An 18753-nucleotide genomic window follows, 5' to 3' on the forward strand; every position below is an offset into this window, starting at 1 on the left:
AGTGGAGGACATCATCTATTATGATGAAGACGAAGAATCAACAGATGAGGTAGAATCTGTGGAATCAACAGATGAGGTAGAATCTGTGGAAGAGGACCCATCTCAGCTGGGTCCTCTTCCTCAGATTCTACCTCATCTGTTGATTCTTCGTCTTCATCATAATAGATGATGTCCTCCACTTCTGACACTTCTTCCATTTCAACTTCAGATTCTACCTCATCTGTTGATTCTTCATCATAATAGGTGCAGTGCTCCACTTCTGACACTTCTTCCATACCAGCTTCAGATTCTACGTCATCATCACGTTCATCCATTTCCTTATATTCATAATCATCTTCCATTTCTGCAGCAGGAGATGTGGGGGAATCTTCGGAGGAAGAAGTAGCATGCTGTCTGTATGTTGGATCTATCACCTCATCATTATGTTCCTCCTCTTCTGACCCTGAACCCTCTTCATCAGTTGATTCATCCTCATTATGTGCAGCATTGTCCTCCTGGTCATTATTTTCTTTTATTTCAAAAATTATCTTGCAAGCCTCCTGTGCATTATAAAACTTCTGCCTCCTCATTGTGCTGCCTGTCTCTCTCAGACTAAAATGTAAATGCCCAAACACCTGTGAGAAAATACTTTTTTTTTTTTTTTTTGTCATAACCATTGCTTGACCCCACACATCAAAGAAACATGATCAAAGATGTTTTGACCCCACACATCAAAGAAACATGATCAAAGATGTTTTGCCAAGCAGTATGTAAACTTTGTGCTGCGGGGTCTTTTGATCCCAGAGGACAACAGAAGTTATTACATTTAGTAAAACACCCATAATTCAATCAAATTACTTCAAATTTGTTTGAATCATAAAGAGCATAGTATTAAACAACTAACGTTATTTTCAGACTAAAGATGTAACACAGAATTGATTGAAAATGTATACTGTATGCTTTATAAACAGTCAAACCAGGCGGGGTCATTTTTGACGCTAGAGGACAAAAAGGTGTGATTATGGGCTGTCATTAATAAAAATAAAATGATTCAAAAACAGCATCCTCACTAAACTTTTACAAATACCACTCAGTGATAAGTCAAATAGTCAAAATAATAATAGGTCAAAATATTTCATAGTTTCATTGTATTTTTACTTAAAAACAGGGTATACTTTTATGTAAACAAGGTCTATTGGCTCTAAATTCCAAAACAAATGAAAAAATTCTAGTAATGGGTTGAACAGAAGTAAGACTAAAGATGTAACACATAATTGATTGAAAATGTATACTGTATGCTTTATAAACAGTCAAACCAGGCGGGGTCATTTTTGACCCCAGAGGACAAAAGGTGTGATTATGGGCTGTCATTAATAAAAATAAAATGATTCAAAAACAGCATCCTCACTAAACTTTTACAAATACCACTCAGTGATAAGTCAAATAGTCAAAATAATAATAGGTCAAAATAATTCATAGTTTCATTGTATTTTTACTTAAAAACAGGGTATACTTTTATGTAAACAAGGTCTATTGGCTCTAAATTCCAAAACAAATGAAAAAAATTCTAGTAATGGGTTGAACAGAAGTAAGACTAAAGATGTAACACATAATTGATTGAAAATGTATACTGTATGCTTTATAAACAGTCAAACCAGGCGGGGTCATTTTTGACCCCAGAGGACAAAAGGTGTGATTATGGGCTGTCATTAATAAAAATAAAATGATTCAAAAACAGCATCCTCACTAAACTTTTACAAATACCACTCAGTGATAAGTCAAATAGTCAAAATAATAATAGGTCAAAATAATTCATAGTTTCATTGTATTTTTACTTAAAAACAGGGTATACTTTTATGTAAACAAGGTCTATTGGCTCTAAATTCCAAAACAAATGAAAAAAATTCTAGTAATGGGTTGAACAGAAGTAAGATTAAAGATGTAACACAGAATTGATTGAAAATGTATACTGTATGCTTTATAAACAGTCAAACCAGGCGGGGTCATTTTTGACCCCAGAGGACAAAAGGCGTAAGGCATTTGGGAGGACAACACGAGGGTTAAAATAAAGTGGTGATCCTAACTGACCTAAGACAGGGAATTTTTACATTTTAGTCATTTAGCTGACACTTATCTAGAGCGACTTACAGTTAGTGAGTGCATACATAATTTTTTTATTTTTCATACTGGCCCCCCGTGGGAAGCGAACCCACAACCCTGGCGTTGCAAACGCCATGCTCTACCAACTGAGCTACATCCCTGGACGACGCTGGGCCAATTGTGTGCCGCCCCATGGGTCTCCCGGTCGCGGCCAGCTACGACAGAGCCTGGATTCGAACCAGGATCTCTAGTGGCACAGCTAGCACTGCGATGCAGTGCCTTAGACCACTGCGCCACTCAGGAGGTACTAGGATTAAATGTCAGGAATTGTGAAAAACTGAGATCAAATGTATTTGGCTAAGGTGTATGTAAACTTCCGACTTCAACTGTACATAGGGGCAATACCAGAATAAATGATTGAGTGATTCTGTCTCTTCGCAGCTAAATCTACAGAGCTGAGATTGTTGTATGCCCCATATATGTATGTATGTATGTGTGTGTATGTGTATGTATATATATATAGCATTCTGTTGGTGGCAAGAATTTTGTATAATAATGTGTTGAATCAAGTGTTGTTTTTTTGTACCAGTTCATAAACCATGTCCCATTGAATCGGTACTTCGAAAATCTCTTCCCATTTATTTTGTAACCTGTATGGTGCAGCTATCATTTTTGTCCTCAAATGGTGTTTTTTTCTATTTATGCCAATTCCTTTCAGCCAATTTGTATCTTTTTAATACATGGCAAGCAAACAAGTTCCCGACCTTCTCCTTTTTCCACTTGCCTCCTCCGTTTTTGTGGTAATGCTGCAATCAGTTGATTGTAAGTTTGGGTTGAGCAGACATTCCCATATATTTTTCAAAGCTGCATATGTGACAACTCCACCGTTTCTATTCATAATATCATTAATAAATATATATTTTTAAATTATCCATAAAGATTTTTTTTTTTTATTGATCAGGATATTTGAGTTTAACCACAACATTTGTTGTAATATTTGTTCTATCTTTTCTGGAGGATAAAACTGAAATTGTAACTAGCTTTGTATGGATTGTTTAAGAAAGGGCGATACTTTAAACAACATTTCATTTTCAATTAGTCGGAAATTTGAATTTGTAATCTGTATAAAGGCAAAATGGCCATTTTTGAACAAAGGATGAGCCTTTATTAATAATCTACTGGAGAACCATTTTAGGTTTAAGTATAATTTATGTATGAGTGAAGCTTTTAGTGAGAGGTTTAATATTTAATCATTTTAGCCCCCCAAACTCATTCATTATATAAATAGGCACGTTTAATTTTGTCTGGTTTAGCATTCCAAATAACATTTAAGTATTTTTTGCTCATATCATTTTTTTAAATGAGTCGTCTGGAGTAGGCAGCGCCATTAGTAAGTAAACTGTGATTGGACCAAAGAGTTAATCAATGTGATTTTTCCATAAATAGACAAGTATTTACCTCTCCATGGTTGCAGAATCTTATCTATTTTGCAAACTTTCTATTTTTTAGCTTTTTAGTGGTTCAGTTTTTATTGTTATTCTTTAGTTTTTTTATCCTCTGTTTGTTGTGTGGTAAATGAACAAATTTTTTCCCCCATTTGTTTTTATTTGTTTTTTCCTGTGAGGCACATTGTGTTGCATTCCATGTCTGAAATGTGCTGTATAAATAAAGCTTGATTTGATTTATCAAAAGTGAACGATTACCCCTCTAATACGAATATAAGAGTACAGTAGGCCTACCTTACAACATTACCACAAGCCATGCTTCATTTCTATCATGTCATGCAAATCATTAGGCAAATTGCGACTAAAAACGTGGGTATAATTCACCAGGGAGTTGAGATGTTGAGCTGGCCATTCCCACCACCCAAAAATAAAATGTATATAGATCATTCATTATAGGTTATGTTTCTTCATTTGTAGCATTGTGTGGCGATTTCCATCAATCCACATTGCAGAGATCAGCAAGGCCGCCGGAAAAACGTGGGCGAGCTGGCATTTGCCCCAGCACTTTTGATTTGGTTTGATAAAAAATATTGACACAAAAGCATTGAAAAGAGGGACCAAGTACTGTTGTTTTTCAAGATCCGCCTGTAGATTTGTTTGATAGGATTTTTGTTTTTATCCTCCCTAGGACCAGGAGTTTTCCCCAGGAGTTTATTTTATTTTATTTTTAACCAAATTACCTGATTAGAAAAAGTCTGGTCCCATCGTAGCCCATATAAAAAGTTTACAACTGATTTATTACCATGTCATACCCAAAGTTTTACTTGGTTAGGTTCGCCTACCAGATCACGAAACACTCTGGGCCCCAGTCTGAGGTCCTGAGCACTCTGGAGCAGGTTTTCATCAAGGATCTCTCTGTACTTTGCTCCGTTCTTCTTTCCCTCGATCCTGACTAGTCTCCCAGTGCATGCTGCTGAAAAACATCCCCACAGCATAATGCTGCCACCACCACGCTTCACCGTAGGGATGGTGCAAGGTTTCCTCGTGACGGTTGGCATTCAGGCCAAAGAGTTCAATCTTGGTTTCATCAGACCAGATAATCTTGTTTCTCATGGTCTGAGAGTCCTTTAGGTGCTTTTTGGCAAACTAAGCGGGCTGTCGTGCCTTTTACTGAGGAGTGGCATCCGTCTGGCCACTCTACTATTAAGGCCTGATTGCTGGAGTGCTGCAGAGGACATTCAGAGACTTGTCCCGAAGCCACTCCTGTGTTGTCTTGGCTGTGTGCTTAGGGTCGTTGTCCTGATGGAAGGTGAACCTTCGCCCCAGTCTGAGAGTCCTTTAGGTGCCTTTTGGCAAATTCAAAGTGGGTTGTCCTGTGCCTTTTACTGAGGGGCTTTCGTCTGGCCACTCTACCTGATTGGTGGAGTGCTGCAGAGATGGTTGTCCTTCTGGAAGGTTCTCCCATCTCCACAGAGGAACTCTGGAGCTTTGTCAGAGGGACCGTTTGGGTTCTTGGTCACCTCCCTGACCAAGGCCCTTCTCCCCCGATTGCTCAGTTTGGCCGGGCGGCCAGGTCTAGGAAGAGTCTTGGTTGTTCCAAACGTATTCCATTTAAGAATTATGGAGGTCACTGTGTTCTTGGGGACCTTCAATGCTGCAGACATTTTTTGGTACCCTTCCCCAGATCTGTGCCTCGACACAATCCTGTCTCGGGAGCTCTACAGACAATTCCTTCGACCTCATGGTTGTTTTTTTCTCTGACATGCACTGTCAACTGTGGGACCTTTAAATAGACAGCTTGTGCCTTTTCAAATCATGTCCAATCAATTGAATTTACCACAGCTGGAGTCCAACCAAGTTGTAGAAACATCTCAAGGATGATCAATGGAAACAGGATGCACCTGAGCTCAATATCGAGTCTCATAGCAAACGGTCTGAATACCTATGTAAATAAGGTATTTCTGTTAATTGTTTTTAATACATTTGCAATCATTTCTAAAAACCTGTTTTTGCTTTGTCGTAATGGGGTATTGTTTGTAGATTGAGACATTTTTTTTATTTAATCCATTTTAGAATAAGGTTGTAATGTAACAAAATTTGGGGTCTAAATACTTTCCAAATGCACTGTGTACTGTAGGAGTGAGTGTTGAGCTCAACAAGACAGTTCTGTTCACACTGCCCTGCTTGGATGGGGCAACTGTCAGGCATGTGTTCTGCGCGACCCCCTGTCTTGATAATTGACGTGATATTGACGTGATGATTTCACAAGTTTACACAACAGTATTGTCTCTCGAAAATTGATTTTTAAACGATAAAACAGACATGTATGAACATATCCTCAGGTAAAAGGTGACATACTGTCTCCTCATATAAAACATTTGATCTCAAATCTAAAATGCTGGAGTATAAAGCCAAATTAAAAGTTTTAGCTTCTGTCCAAATAAATACACAGGGGAGTGTATATCAAACAATTTGCTGTAATGGTGTGTCTCTGCTACAAAGACTTCCGCTTGCAATATCCAAATAAAAAAGGAGGAGTATGAAAATGGAAGAAGCCGGAGAAGTCTTGCTGTAGCCCAGCTATGTTTCATTTAAAAATCTGCCCTGAGCCTTCCTCCCCTTCCGTGGCTCTGTTTGTGTGTGGCCTCACTGGCCTGACGTAACACTGCTGCTGCTACAGGACTTGGGATACTATACATTTTTGGAGACCCATGGGTCCTGACTTCCTCCTGTAGCCGATTGTTGGGAGGCCCCTCAGCCCTGCTGAAGCCAGTACATGGTCTCCAGTCCGGTAGAGGGAAACAGCCTGAAACTCTACTGCATACCACCACCTATAAAAGGCAACCCATTATTAGGGATGTGCACAATCTAGCTGTTTTAAAGCTGATTTCCTGCAATTCTACATATTTTGCCATTTGGCGGAGATAAAATGTTGCAGCTTTAACGTTAATTTCCTGCAATTGTACACATTTAGCCACGGCTTATGCTATCTGAGTGACTCAAACATAACAAATTCAATAGGGGCCCCATGCCAAAAATACTCCTCAATGCATCATTTTAGGATTTTAGATTCTAACTGTCTAGCTTTTTATTTTGTTGATTAAAATATATATATATATATATATATATATATATATATATATATATATATATATATATATATATATATATATATACATATATATATACATATATATATATAGGTATATATATATATAATTTTTACATATATATATAGTATATATATATATATATATATATATATATATATATATATATATACATATATATATATATATATATATATATATATACATATATATATATAGGTCCATTTATCTTTTCTACATACTTTATATCTGGTTTAAGTTTTTTTTTGTTTTGGTGTAATTAAACAAGGTTGAATGGTTTGTAACAATCTCCCACACTGTCTGTCTTGTTCATCTTGGCTCTTTGATTTTAGTGATACTGTACCATCATCTCGCCAGTTTTTGTGCAGCCTACAGAATGAGAATTGTGTAGGCGTAATTTCTTTTTACCAAGGTCGTTGAACTGCAACCTCCTTCATTGCTGTTTTTTCACTTTATCGTGGTTTAGGCTATTCATGCATTTAGCAGAATTGCAGTTTTAAGTGTTTTTGTACGTGTGTGGGGTTATTAGTGCGTGTACAGTTTGTGTGTGTGTGTGTTCATTGCTCTCTGGTCCAGTGTGGGGGCATTCCTACTGAGGCTTGACACTGCATGGCTGAGTGCCACAGAGCTCTGTGATGCAGGGGGAAGAGAGCGAGGAAGTAGGCCGGGAGTAGAGGGGGAAGGGCAGGGGCTGGAGGCTGAAATGGGCGGGAGTCTGTCAGACCCCCCGGTAGTCACTTTTTTCAAAGTCCACGTTTTTTCCCCCTTTCAAAATGCTGAGGCGTAAGCAACTTTTGCTACCATATTAGGGTCATTCCACAAAATGAGTGCCTTTTGCGTCAATTTTATATTTTAAGTAGAAATTGTGCACGAATATAGAATTTTAAAAGCCTGCTATATTAAATGAAGTGCCCTTTTTAGTATAAACTACATGGAGAATTCAATCAGATTTTTTATATGATTAAAGACTTGCGAAAGTGCCAAAATTCTGCATTTTGACATGTCCCTCCGTGCACCCTCTGTGACTTCTAGGAATATTTTAACCCACTTAACACCCAACATTTTACTCAAGTTTTCACCATCATTGTAAAGCCCTAGTTATTTTGTTGCTTTGACAGTCATTTCTGAAGATTATTATTAATTTCATGTGCTAAGTGATTCATTTAAATCTGTCCCTCATTCTAAGGTCAACCCTGTTACGTGAACTGAAATCTTGTTTTAATATCGGGAAACTTCCTTATAAAAAAAAAAAAATTCTAAAGAATCATTCAACATCTAATATTCAAATCATAGTGTAAAAGCAGGTGAGCTGGTTCTACTCTTTTTGGCCATTTGATGGTGTTTTGGGGTGGAAAACTGAGCGGGTCAAGCATAACACTGTTACGCATAGAGAGACAGGCTAGAATATATATATTTTTTCCCAAAGAGTATGACCTAAAAAATTGTTGTGACGCTTGCATTGTTGCCACTTCCTGTTGCACACATCAAGCTTCCATTCCCCCTGTCTTCCATTCCCCCCCCCCATAAAGACCATACATCATGCGCTATGGACATATTCATAGAGTATGCAATGTAGTTCAAGTCACCAGAAGTGCAAACATTTAGTAAGCATGGAAAGGGTACAGTACACCCTGATGGTCATTGTAAAGCATCCTCATCCACATTACCTTGTATGCATCCTCCAAATGAAGTTTCCTCACCTGTCTGTGTCTTATTCAGGCCCCCAGTGTCCGGTCTGGAGCGTGAAGTCACGAGCTCTGCTGGTCGGCTACTGCGTAGCAACCTGGCGTGCCAAAGCCCTGGTCTGCCCTTGAAAGCCTATGTAAATTACGATTGCCATAACGGCCAAACAAAATAGACTGACATTTTGGGCTCTAAAATTAGTTTATTATGATCAAGTTCGATCCCCACTGTAAATTATTTTAAAGTTCGCTACAAAATGAGATACTACTACATTTGTCATCACAAAGGACCACGTGCTGACACAGACCAAACACTGTCCGGCAGACTACGAAGAGGCTCGCGCCCTCATGCCATAGACATTAAGGTTGACTCGCTCAGGCAGGATAAACGACTACATCGACCATAATCCTTTGCTAGTTATGGCCACTTTCACCATTATCCTTAGCAAAAAAAACATTTGGAGTGCCATTCAGCAAAATGGCGTGCTTCAAATACTTAACGCGGCATCTGTAGTTTTCCATAAGTGGATGACGTCAGCGCTATCACCATCTACTGGTTTTAATGTCTGTGGTCTTATAAAAATAAAGAACTCCATGACTTGAAAGACCTGATTGCTAAGGTCATTTTAGTTTACACATACAGTGCATTCGGAAAGTAGACAGACCCGTTGACTTTTTCTACATTTTGTTAGGTTACAGCCTTATTCTAAAATTGAATACAATCTACACACAATACCCCATATTTTTTTACATTTTAATGACAAAGCAAAACTGGTTTTTAGATTTCTTTGCACATTTATTAAAAAAATAAATGCCTTATTTACATAAGTATTCAGACCGTTTGCTATGAGACTCCAAATTGAGCTCAGGTGCATCCTGTTTCCATTGATCATCTTTGAGATGTTTCTACAACTTGATTGGTAAATTAAATTGATTGGACATGATTTGGAAAGGCACACACCTGTCTATATAAGGTCCCACAGTTGACAGTGCATGTCAGAGCAAAAACCAAGCCATGAGGTCGAAGGAATTGTCCGTAGTGCTCAGAGACAGGATTGTGTCGAGGCACAGATCTGGGGAAGGGTACCAAAACATTTCTGCAGCATTGAAGGTCCCCAAGAACACAGTGGCCTCCATCATTATTAAATGGAAGAAGTTTGGAACCACCAAGACTCTTCCTAGATCTGGCCGCCCGGCCAAACTGAGCAATCGGGGGAGAAGGGCCTTGGTCAGGAAGGTGACCAAGAAACCCGATGGTCACTCTGACAGAGCTCCATAGTTCATCTGGAGATGGGAGAACCTTCCAGAAGGACAACCATCTCTGCAGCACTCCACCTATCAGGTAGAGTGGCCAGACGAAAGCCCCTCAGTAAAAGGCACAGGACAACCCGCTTTGAATTTGCCAAAAGGCACCTAAAGGACTCTCAGACTGGGGCGAAGGTTCACCTTCCATCAAGACAACGACCCTAAGCACACAGCCAAGACAACACAGGAGTGGCTTCGGGACAAGTCTCTGAATTTTCAATCACAGTTTTCATGCATCTTGGCATGCTCTCTACCAGTCTTTCACATTGATGTTGGGTGACTTTATGCCACTCCTGGCGCAAAAATTCAAGCAGCTCGGTTTTGTTTGATGGCTTGTGACCATCCATCTTCCTCTTGATCACATTCCAGAAGTTTTCAATGGGGTTCAGGTCTGGAGATTGGGCTGGCCATGACAGGGTCTTGATCTGGTGGTCCTCCATCCACACCTTGATTGACCTGGCTGTGTGGCATGGCACATTGTCCTGCTGGAAAAACCAATCCTCAGAGTTGGGGAACAATGTCAGAGCAAAAGGAAGCAAGTTTTCTTCCAGGACAACCTTGTACGTGGCTTGATTCATGCGTCCTTCACAAAGACAAATCTGCCCGATTTAAAGCCTTGCTGAAGCACCCCCAGATCATCACCGATCCTCCACCAAATTTCACTGTGAGTGCGAGACACTGTGGCTTATAGGCCTCTCCAGGTCTCTGTCTAACCATTAGACGACCAGGTGTTGGGCAAAGCTGAAAATTGGACTCATCAGAGAAGATGACCTTACTCCACTCCTCTAGGGCCAATCCTTACAGTCTTTTGCAAACCTCATTCTGGCTCTTCTTTGGTTCTCATTGATGAAGGGCTTTTTTCTAGCTTTGCACGACTTCAGCCCTGCCCCTAGGAGCCTGTATCGAACCGTCCTCGCCGTGCACTTCACCCCAGCTGCCCTTTGCCATTCTTTTTGTAGGTCACTTGATGTCATCCTACGGTTGTTGTGTGACGTTCGAATGAGTTGGCGGTCATCCCGGTCAGTAGAGAGTCGTTTTTCGCCCTCTGCCGGTCTGTAGCTTTGTTGTCCCCATAGTCTGCTGCTTGACCTTGTTCTTATGAACCGCCGTCTTTGAAATTTTAGGGATGGAAGCAACCTGACGCTCACTGTATCCCTCTGCCAGTAAAGCCAGAATTGAACCCTTCTTTTCCTCACTCAAAACTTTCCTAGGAAAACCTGCAAAATCGGCAGTGTATCAAATACTTGTTCTCCCCACTGTGTATATATACACACACACACACAGTGGGGAGAACAATTATTTGATACACTGCCGATTTTGCAGGTTTTCCTACTTACAAAGCATGTAGAGGTCTGTCATTTTTATCATAGGTACACTTCAACTGTGAGAGACGGAATCTAAAACAAAAATCCAGAAAATCACATTGTATGATTTGTAAGTAATTAATTTGCATTTTATTGCATGACATAAGTATTTGATCACCTACCAACCAGTAAGAATTCCGGCTCTCACAGACCTGTTCGTTTTTCTTTAAGAATCCCTCCTGTTCTCCACTCATTACCTGTATTAACTGCACCTGTTTGAACTAGTTACCCGTATAAAAGACACCTGTTCACACACTCAATCAAACAGACTCCAACCTCTCCACAATGGCCAAGACCAGAGAGCTGTGTAAGGACATCAGGGATAAAATATAGACCTGCACAAGGCTGGGTTGGGCTACAGGACAATAGGCAGACAGCTTGGTGAGAAGGCAACAACTGTTGGCGCAATTATTAGAAAATGGAAGAAGTTCAAGATGACGGTCAATCACCCTCGGTCTGGGGCTCCATGCAAGATCTCACCTCGTGGTGCATCAATGATCATGAGGAAGGTGAGGGATCAGCCCAGAACTACATGGCAGGACCTGGTCAATGACCTGAAGAGAGCTGGGAACACAGTCTCAAAGAAAACCATTAGTAACACACTACGCCGCCATGGATTAAAATCCTGCAGTGCACGCAAGGTCACCCTGCTCAAGCCAGCGCATGTCCAGGCCCGTCTGAAGTTTGCCAATGACCATCTGGATGATCCAGAGGAGGAATGGGAGAAGGTCATGTGGTCTGATGAGACAAAAATAGAGCTTTTTGGTCTAAACTCCACTCGCTGTGTTTGGAGGAAGAAGAAGGATGAGTACAACTCCAAGAACACCATCCCAACCGTGAAGCATGGAGGTGGAAACATCATTCTTTGGGGATGCTTTTCTGCAAAGGGGACAGGACGACTGCACCGTATTGAGGGGAGGATGGATGGGGCCATGTATCGCGAGATCTTGGCCAACAACCTCCTTCCTTCAGTAAGAGCATTGAAGATGGGTCGTGGCTGGGTCTTCCAGCATGACAACAACCCGAAACACACAGCCAGGGCAACTAAGGAGTGGCTCCGTAAGAAGCATCTCAAGGTCCTAGAGTGGCCTAGCCAGTCTCCAGACCTAAACCCAATAGAAAATCTTTGGAGAGAGCTGAAAGTCCGTATTGCCCAGCGACAGCCCCGAAACCTGAAGGATCTGGAGAAGGTCTGTATGGAGGAGTGGGCCAAAATCCCTGCTGCAGTGTGTGCAAACATGGTCAAGACCTACAGGAAACGTATGATCTCTGTAATTGCAAACAAAGGTTTCTGTACCAAATATTAAGTTCTGCTTTTCTGATGTATCAAATACTTATGTCATGCAATAAAATGCAAATTAATTACTTAAAAATCATACAATGTGATTTTCTGGATTTTTGTTTTAGATTCCGTCTCTCACAGTTGAAGTGTACCTATGATAAAAATTACAGACCTCTACATGCTTTGTAAGTAGGAAAACCTGCAAAATCGGCAGTGTATCAAATACTTGTTCTCCCCACTGTATGTACAGTTAGGGAAAAAAGTATTTGATCCCCTGCTGGTTTTGTACGTTTGCCCACTGACAAAGAAATGAGCAGTCTATAATTTTAATGGTAGGTTTATTTGAACAGTGAGAGACAGAATAACAACAATAAAATCCAGAAAAACGCATGTCAAAAATGTTATAAATTGATTTGCATTTTAATGAGGGAAATAAGTATTTGACCCCCTCTCAATCAGAAAGATTTCTGGCTCCCAGGTGCTTTTATACAGGTAACGAGCTGAGATTAGGAGCACACTCTTAAAGGGAGTGCTCCTAATCTCAGCTTGTTACCTGTATAAAAGACACCTGTCCACAGAAGCAATCAATCAATCAGATTCCAAACTCTCCACCATGACCAAGACCAAAGAGCTCTCCAAGGTTGTCAGGGACAAGATTGTAGACCTACACAAGGCTGGAATGGGCTACAAGACCATCTCCAAGCAGCTTGGTGAGAAGGTGACAACAGTTGGTGCGATTATTCGCAAATGGAAGAGAAACAAAATAACTGTCAATCTCCCTCGGCCTGGGGCTCCATGCAAGATCTCACCTAGTGGAGTTGCAATGATGATGAGAATGGTGAGGAATCAGCCCAGAACTACACGGGAGGATCTTGTCAATGTTCTCAAGGCAGCTGGGACCATAGTCACCAAGAAAACAATTGGTAACACACTACGCCGTGAAGGACTGAAATCCTGCAGCGCCCGCAAGGTCCCCCTGCTCAAGAAAGCACATATACAGGGCCGTCTGAAGTTTGCCAATGAACATCTGAATGATTCAGAGGAGAACTGGGTGAAAGTGTGGTGGTCAGATGAGACCAAAATGGAGCTCTTTGGCATCAACTCAACTCACCGTGTTTGGAGGAGGAGGAATGCTGCCTATGACCCCAAGAACACCATCCCCACTGTCAAACATGGAGTTGGAAATATTATGCTTTGGGAGTGTTTTTCTGCTAAGGGGATAGGACAACTTCACCGCATCAAAGGGACGATGGACGGGGCCATGTACCGTCCAATCTTGGGTGAGAACCTCCTTCCCTCAGCCAGGGCATTGAAAATGGGTCGTGGATGGGTATTCCAGCATGACAATGACCCAAAACACACGGCTAAGGCAACAAAGGAGTGGCTCAAGAAGAAGCACATTAAGGTCCTGGAGTGGCCTAGCCAGTCTCCAGATCTTAATCCCATAGAAATTCTGTGGAGGGAGCTGAAGGTTCGAGTTGGGACAAAATCCCTCCTGAGATGTGTGCAAACCTGGTGGCAAACTACAAGAAACGGTCAAATACTTATTTCCCTCATTAAAATGCAAATCAATTTATAACATTTTTGACATGTTTTTCTGGATTTTTTTGTTGTTATTCCGTCTCTCACTGTTCAAATAAACCTACCATTAAAATTAGACTGATCATTTCTTTGTCAGTGGGCAAACGTACAAAATCAGCAGGGGATCAAATACTTTTTTCCCTCACTGTAAATGTATGTATATATGTATGTATATTTATATATGTGTATGTATATTTATGTGTGTGTGTGTGTGTATATATGTGTGTATATATATATATATATATATATATATATATATATATATATATATATATATATATATATATATATATATTTTATATATATATATTTTATACAGAGCCGTACTAAGACAGAATAAACGTGACACTGTGTAAATGATAACACATTAGTGCAGGAAATGAAGAAATTGATTAAAATGCTGGAATTAAGCAATTGACTATGCAAATGGAAGCCTGTCTTTAATAAGCACCTGTTTTGTTAAATGATTTAAGCAAGTAAACGCCTGGGCTATTAATTGAAGTTTTACGGTATACTTTAGGCATTATTAGTTTGCTAGTCGCAGGCAATTGGTGTCTGGGGGATAGTAGTGTAAACAGGGAATATTTGCATGGAATGAGCTGTCAAGCAGCAATGTTGTCAGCCTAAATCCAGCCTAGCTGTGAATGGCTTGGCTGCCTGCCGAAGTCCAACTTGCCCCCACCACTTATATAAACAAGTGTCGTCTTTCCAATGACCATTAGACTGGCCTTTGAATTTAGGTCATACTCTTTAGGCCTCCCTCAGCCGCGTGACTCGAATTGAATGTAAATGCCATGCCCTAGTCTATACGACAACCATCCATAAACCTTGAAAGACGTTAGGCCCACTTCTCTCGCTGTCTCTTACATAAGTTACATATGGCTATAAGCCCCGTCTATTGTGTTGGCAAAGCAAACTAGGGTGGAAGGCTTTACCTTCTAATGCTGTGAAAATCTTCCTATGGATTGTATTAGAAATGTGTAAATGCTTTTTGTCTGACGATGCGTTAAAAGTTTACTCCTAGTGTACGTCTGTCAGCATTGCTTTGACAAAGCAGTGTTAAGTTTCTGTAGTTTCATACTGTCGTTAATTTCATGTGAAAGGGAGTCCGATGATTACAATCGTGGAATTGCAACAAGGCGGATAATTTTTCTGGCTCAGACATGGCACTATATTACAGTATAATTTAGTTGATGCATGAGTGTGAGATTCAAACCTCAGTCGTTACTCTCCTAACCATAGATGCCATACATTATCTAGGCACCTACCTGTGTTATGATAAACAACCTTGCATTAAGAATTGTTTGCTTTGCAATAACTCAGATGACTCGCTCTGGATGAAAGCCAGACAAAACACAGATAATATTAGGCTGTTTTGATTGCTATTGTCAAAACACCTTCAATAATCCCTCATAAATTGCCTATGCATGGGTTGCCTGACAACGTCACAAAAATGATGCACGTGCATTGCAGGGGTAAAAGGCCTTCTTTTTTTATTCTGAACAGTCAGATGGCTAGTAACAATGACGAGAATCTGCCATGTGGGAAATTGTAGGTGGCTAGTTTCAGCTAGTTATATATTGTTCTTGAAACCATGTCTTGTTTTTGAGGTGTTTTGAGTTATTTCACGTCTATGCTAATATAGCTAAAATTAGCTAGCTTGCTAACCAACGAATGTAACCATGTACAGTGCCTTCAGAAAGTATTCACACCCCTTGACTTTTTCCATATTTTGTTGTTACAAACTGGGATTAAAATTGATTTAATTGTCATTTTTTTGGTCAATGATCTACACAAAATACTTTAATGTCAAAGTAGAACATTTGTAAAAACAATCATGAAAAATAAAACACGAATATCTCTTGATTACTTAAGTATTCAACCCCCTGAGTCAATACATAGTAGAATCACCTTTGGCAGCGATTACAGCTGTGAATCTTTCTGGGTAAGTCTCTAAGAGCTTTACACACCTGGATTTTACAATATTTGCACATTATTCTTTATAAAATTCTTCAAGCTCTGTCAAGTTGGTTGTTAATTATTGCTAGACAGCCATTTTCAAGTGTTGCCATAGATTTTCAAGCCAATTTAAGTCAAAACTGTAACTGGGCCACTCAGGAAACATTAAATGTCGTCTTGTTAAGCAACTCCAGTGTATATTTGGCCTTGAGTTTTAGGTTATTGACCTGCTGAAAGGTGAATGTGTCTCCCAGTGGCTGTTGGAAAGCTGACTGAACCAAGTTTTTCTGTAGGAATTTGCCTGTGCTTAGCTCTGTTCCGTTTCTTTTTATCCCCCTCAAAAAATCGCTAGTCTTTGCCGATGACAAGCATACCCATAACATGATGCAGCCACCACTGTGCTTGAAAATATAAAGATTGGTACTCAGTGATGTGTTGTTGGATTTGCCCCAAACATAACACTTTGTATTCAGGACATCAAGTACATTTCTTTGACACATTTGATGTAGTTTTACTTTAGTGCCTTATTGCAAACTGGATGCATGTTTTGGAATATTTGTATTATGTACAGGCTTCCTTCTTTTCACTCTGTCATTTAGGTTAGTATTGTGGAGTAACTACAATGTTGTTGATCCATCCTCAGTTTTCTCCTATCACAGCCATTAAACTCTAATTGTTTTAAATTGGCCTCATGGTGAAATCCCTGAGCGGTTTCCTTCCTCTCCAGCAACTGAGTTAGGAAGGACACCTGTATCTTTTGTAGTGACTGGGTGTATTGATACACCATCCAAAGTGTAATTATTAACTTCACCATGCTCAAAGGGATATTCAATGTCTGCTTTTTACAATTTTTCACCAATAAGTGCCCTTCTTTGTGAGGCATTGGAAAAGCTCCTGGTCTTTGTGGTTGAATCTGTGTTTGAAATTAACTGCTTTGACTGCGGTACCTTACAGATAATTGTATGTGTGTGGTTCAGAGACGAGGTAGTCATTTCAAAAATCATGTTAAACAATATTATTGCGTACAGAGTGAGTCCATGCAACTTATGTGACTTGTTAAGCAAATTTTTACTCCTGAACTTATTTAGGCTTGCCATAACAAAGGGGTTGAATACTTATTGCCTCAAAACATTTCAGCTTTTTATTAATTGGTAAAAATGTCACTGTTATTGTGTGTAGGCCAGTGACAGAAAACCATGTTATATTTAAGGCTGTAACACAACAACATGTGGAAAAAGTCGGTGTGTGAATACTTTCTGAATGGACTGTATTTGAGAGACAACAGGTGCTTATTGTGCAAATGCATTTGATTTCAATAAACAATATTTTGTCTCCAAATATTTAACTTTACATGTTGTCAATAATCGTTTGAATGTCAGCCAACCCTCTGCACACGCATCTGTTTTGTTGCTAAACAACCCACCCCTCTATAGCTGTCTGGATCTGAGTGATATTCACCTGTGTAAAAGTAAAACAACTGCTGATGCTTTATAAATACTTTTCATTTGAATGGATGTGATTGTTAACCGTTGTGTTTGTTGCAGTCCAACGGCCAGACCCGAGGCCAGCGGCTCCACGTCGTCAGCCCCTGCCAAGCCCAGCGGTCCAACCCATAAGATCTGCCTGGTGTGTTCGGACGAGGCGTCTGGTTGCCATTATGGAGTCCTCACCTGCGGAAGCTGCAAGGTCTTCTTCAAGAGGGCCGTTGAAGGTTGGTGATGGAGTAAACACCCACACTCACAACTCCATTCATGCCCAGTTCTCCCTCTCAATAACAGACTATAGTTGAACATATGTACAGGTCAATGCACATCGAGTTTGCAGTAGGACACTGTTTGACTGTTGTCCTTACCTATAGGCTAGCCTAGATATTCTAACAAAAGCGTACCGGTTGGCTCAGTGTTAAAAAAGCGGGCTCATTTTAATGTTTCATTTGAGCAGACTATTTTATTGAACTAATTTTCTTACATTTTCTAAGATTAGGAGCAGAGACATTTTAGGTTCACACAAATATAATCAGAAAAGGTTTCCTTAGGTTTCTATTACACCAGGTCGGAGTAGGCTAGTGTCTCATGGTTTTCTATCAGGCTGTAGTGTCTATGCTGCTATTTTTGTGTCCAACCAATCGTTTGCATCCTATACCTATGAACAGCCTGTCCAAAAGACTGTTGGTCATTAGAGTTACATGAGATCTTCTCTCCTGTTTCATATGGGAGAGATGTCAAGGGGTCTGAATACTTTCTGAATGCACTGTATGTGTGTGTTTGGGACTTGTAGCCTATATCGGTTTGTTACTTTAACAATTTTCACTTAACGTAGACTACATTTTGTCTTATTCCAAGCTCACTACCACAGTCAATGTAACCATTCACTAGGACCTCCTTTGAAGTCCTGGGGCGGCAGGTAGCTTAGTGGTTAAGAGCGTTGTGCCAGTAATCGAAAGGTCGCTGGTTCTAATCCCCGAGCCGACTAGGTGAAAAATCTGTTGATGTGCCCTTGAGCAAGGCACTTAACCCTAATTGCTCCTGTAAGTCGCTCTGGATAAGAGCGTTTGCTAAATGACTAAAATGTAAGTCCATTTAATTGCTCTGAATGCTTGACAAGTGGGCTGCTATGCTACTGTTACTCCCTTTGAATAGAATGGAGCAGCCGTGAACGTTATCATTGTTCAGGGCAGTCTGAATAGGTATTCATTTTGAGGTGTATTTACATAGTTTGTAACACAACTATTTAATTCACAGTGTTACTATTTAATTCACATGAAAGTGCATACATTAGTATTTTGTATTCAAAGAATGGAGATATAGCTACTGTATATGTTTATTGTAAAATTAAAACCCTGAGTTTAAATACAAAAATAACAGATATTACTCTGAGTGAAATACAATATTTTAGTTTAAAGGATAATTGTTACATATTGTATAC

The 18753-nt window shown here is 40.0% G+C and overlaps 1 protein-coding gene across 7 annotated transcripts in view; it reads left to right on the forward strand.

Annotated features, from left to right (window-relative positions):
• LOC121579198 (glucocorticoid receptor) overlaps positions 1-18753 on the forward strand; it is a 115610-nt gene that overhangs the window by 73899 nt on the left and 22958 nt on the right. For all 7 annotated transcript variants that reach the window (XM_041893573.2, XM_041893571.2, XM_041893572.2 and 4 more), the window contains one exon: positions 17373-17539. In XM_041893573.2, the coding sequence (XP_041749507.1) occupies positions 17373-17539 (167 nt within the window). The remainder of the gene's footprint in view (positions 1-17372; positions 17540-18753) is intronic.

Source organism: Coregonus clupeaformis, chromosome 13 (genome assembly GCF_020615455.1).
Source record: "Coregonus clupeaformis isolate EN_2021a chromosome 13, ASM2061545v1, whole genome shotgun sequence".
Lineage (NCBI taxonomy): Eukaryota > Metazoa > Chordata > Actinopteri > Salmoniformes > Salmonidae > Coregonus > Coregonus clupeaformis.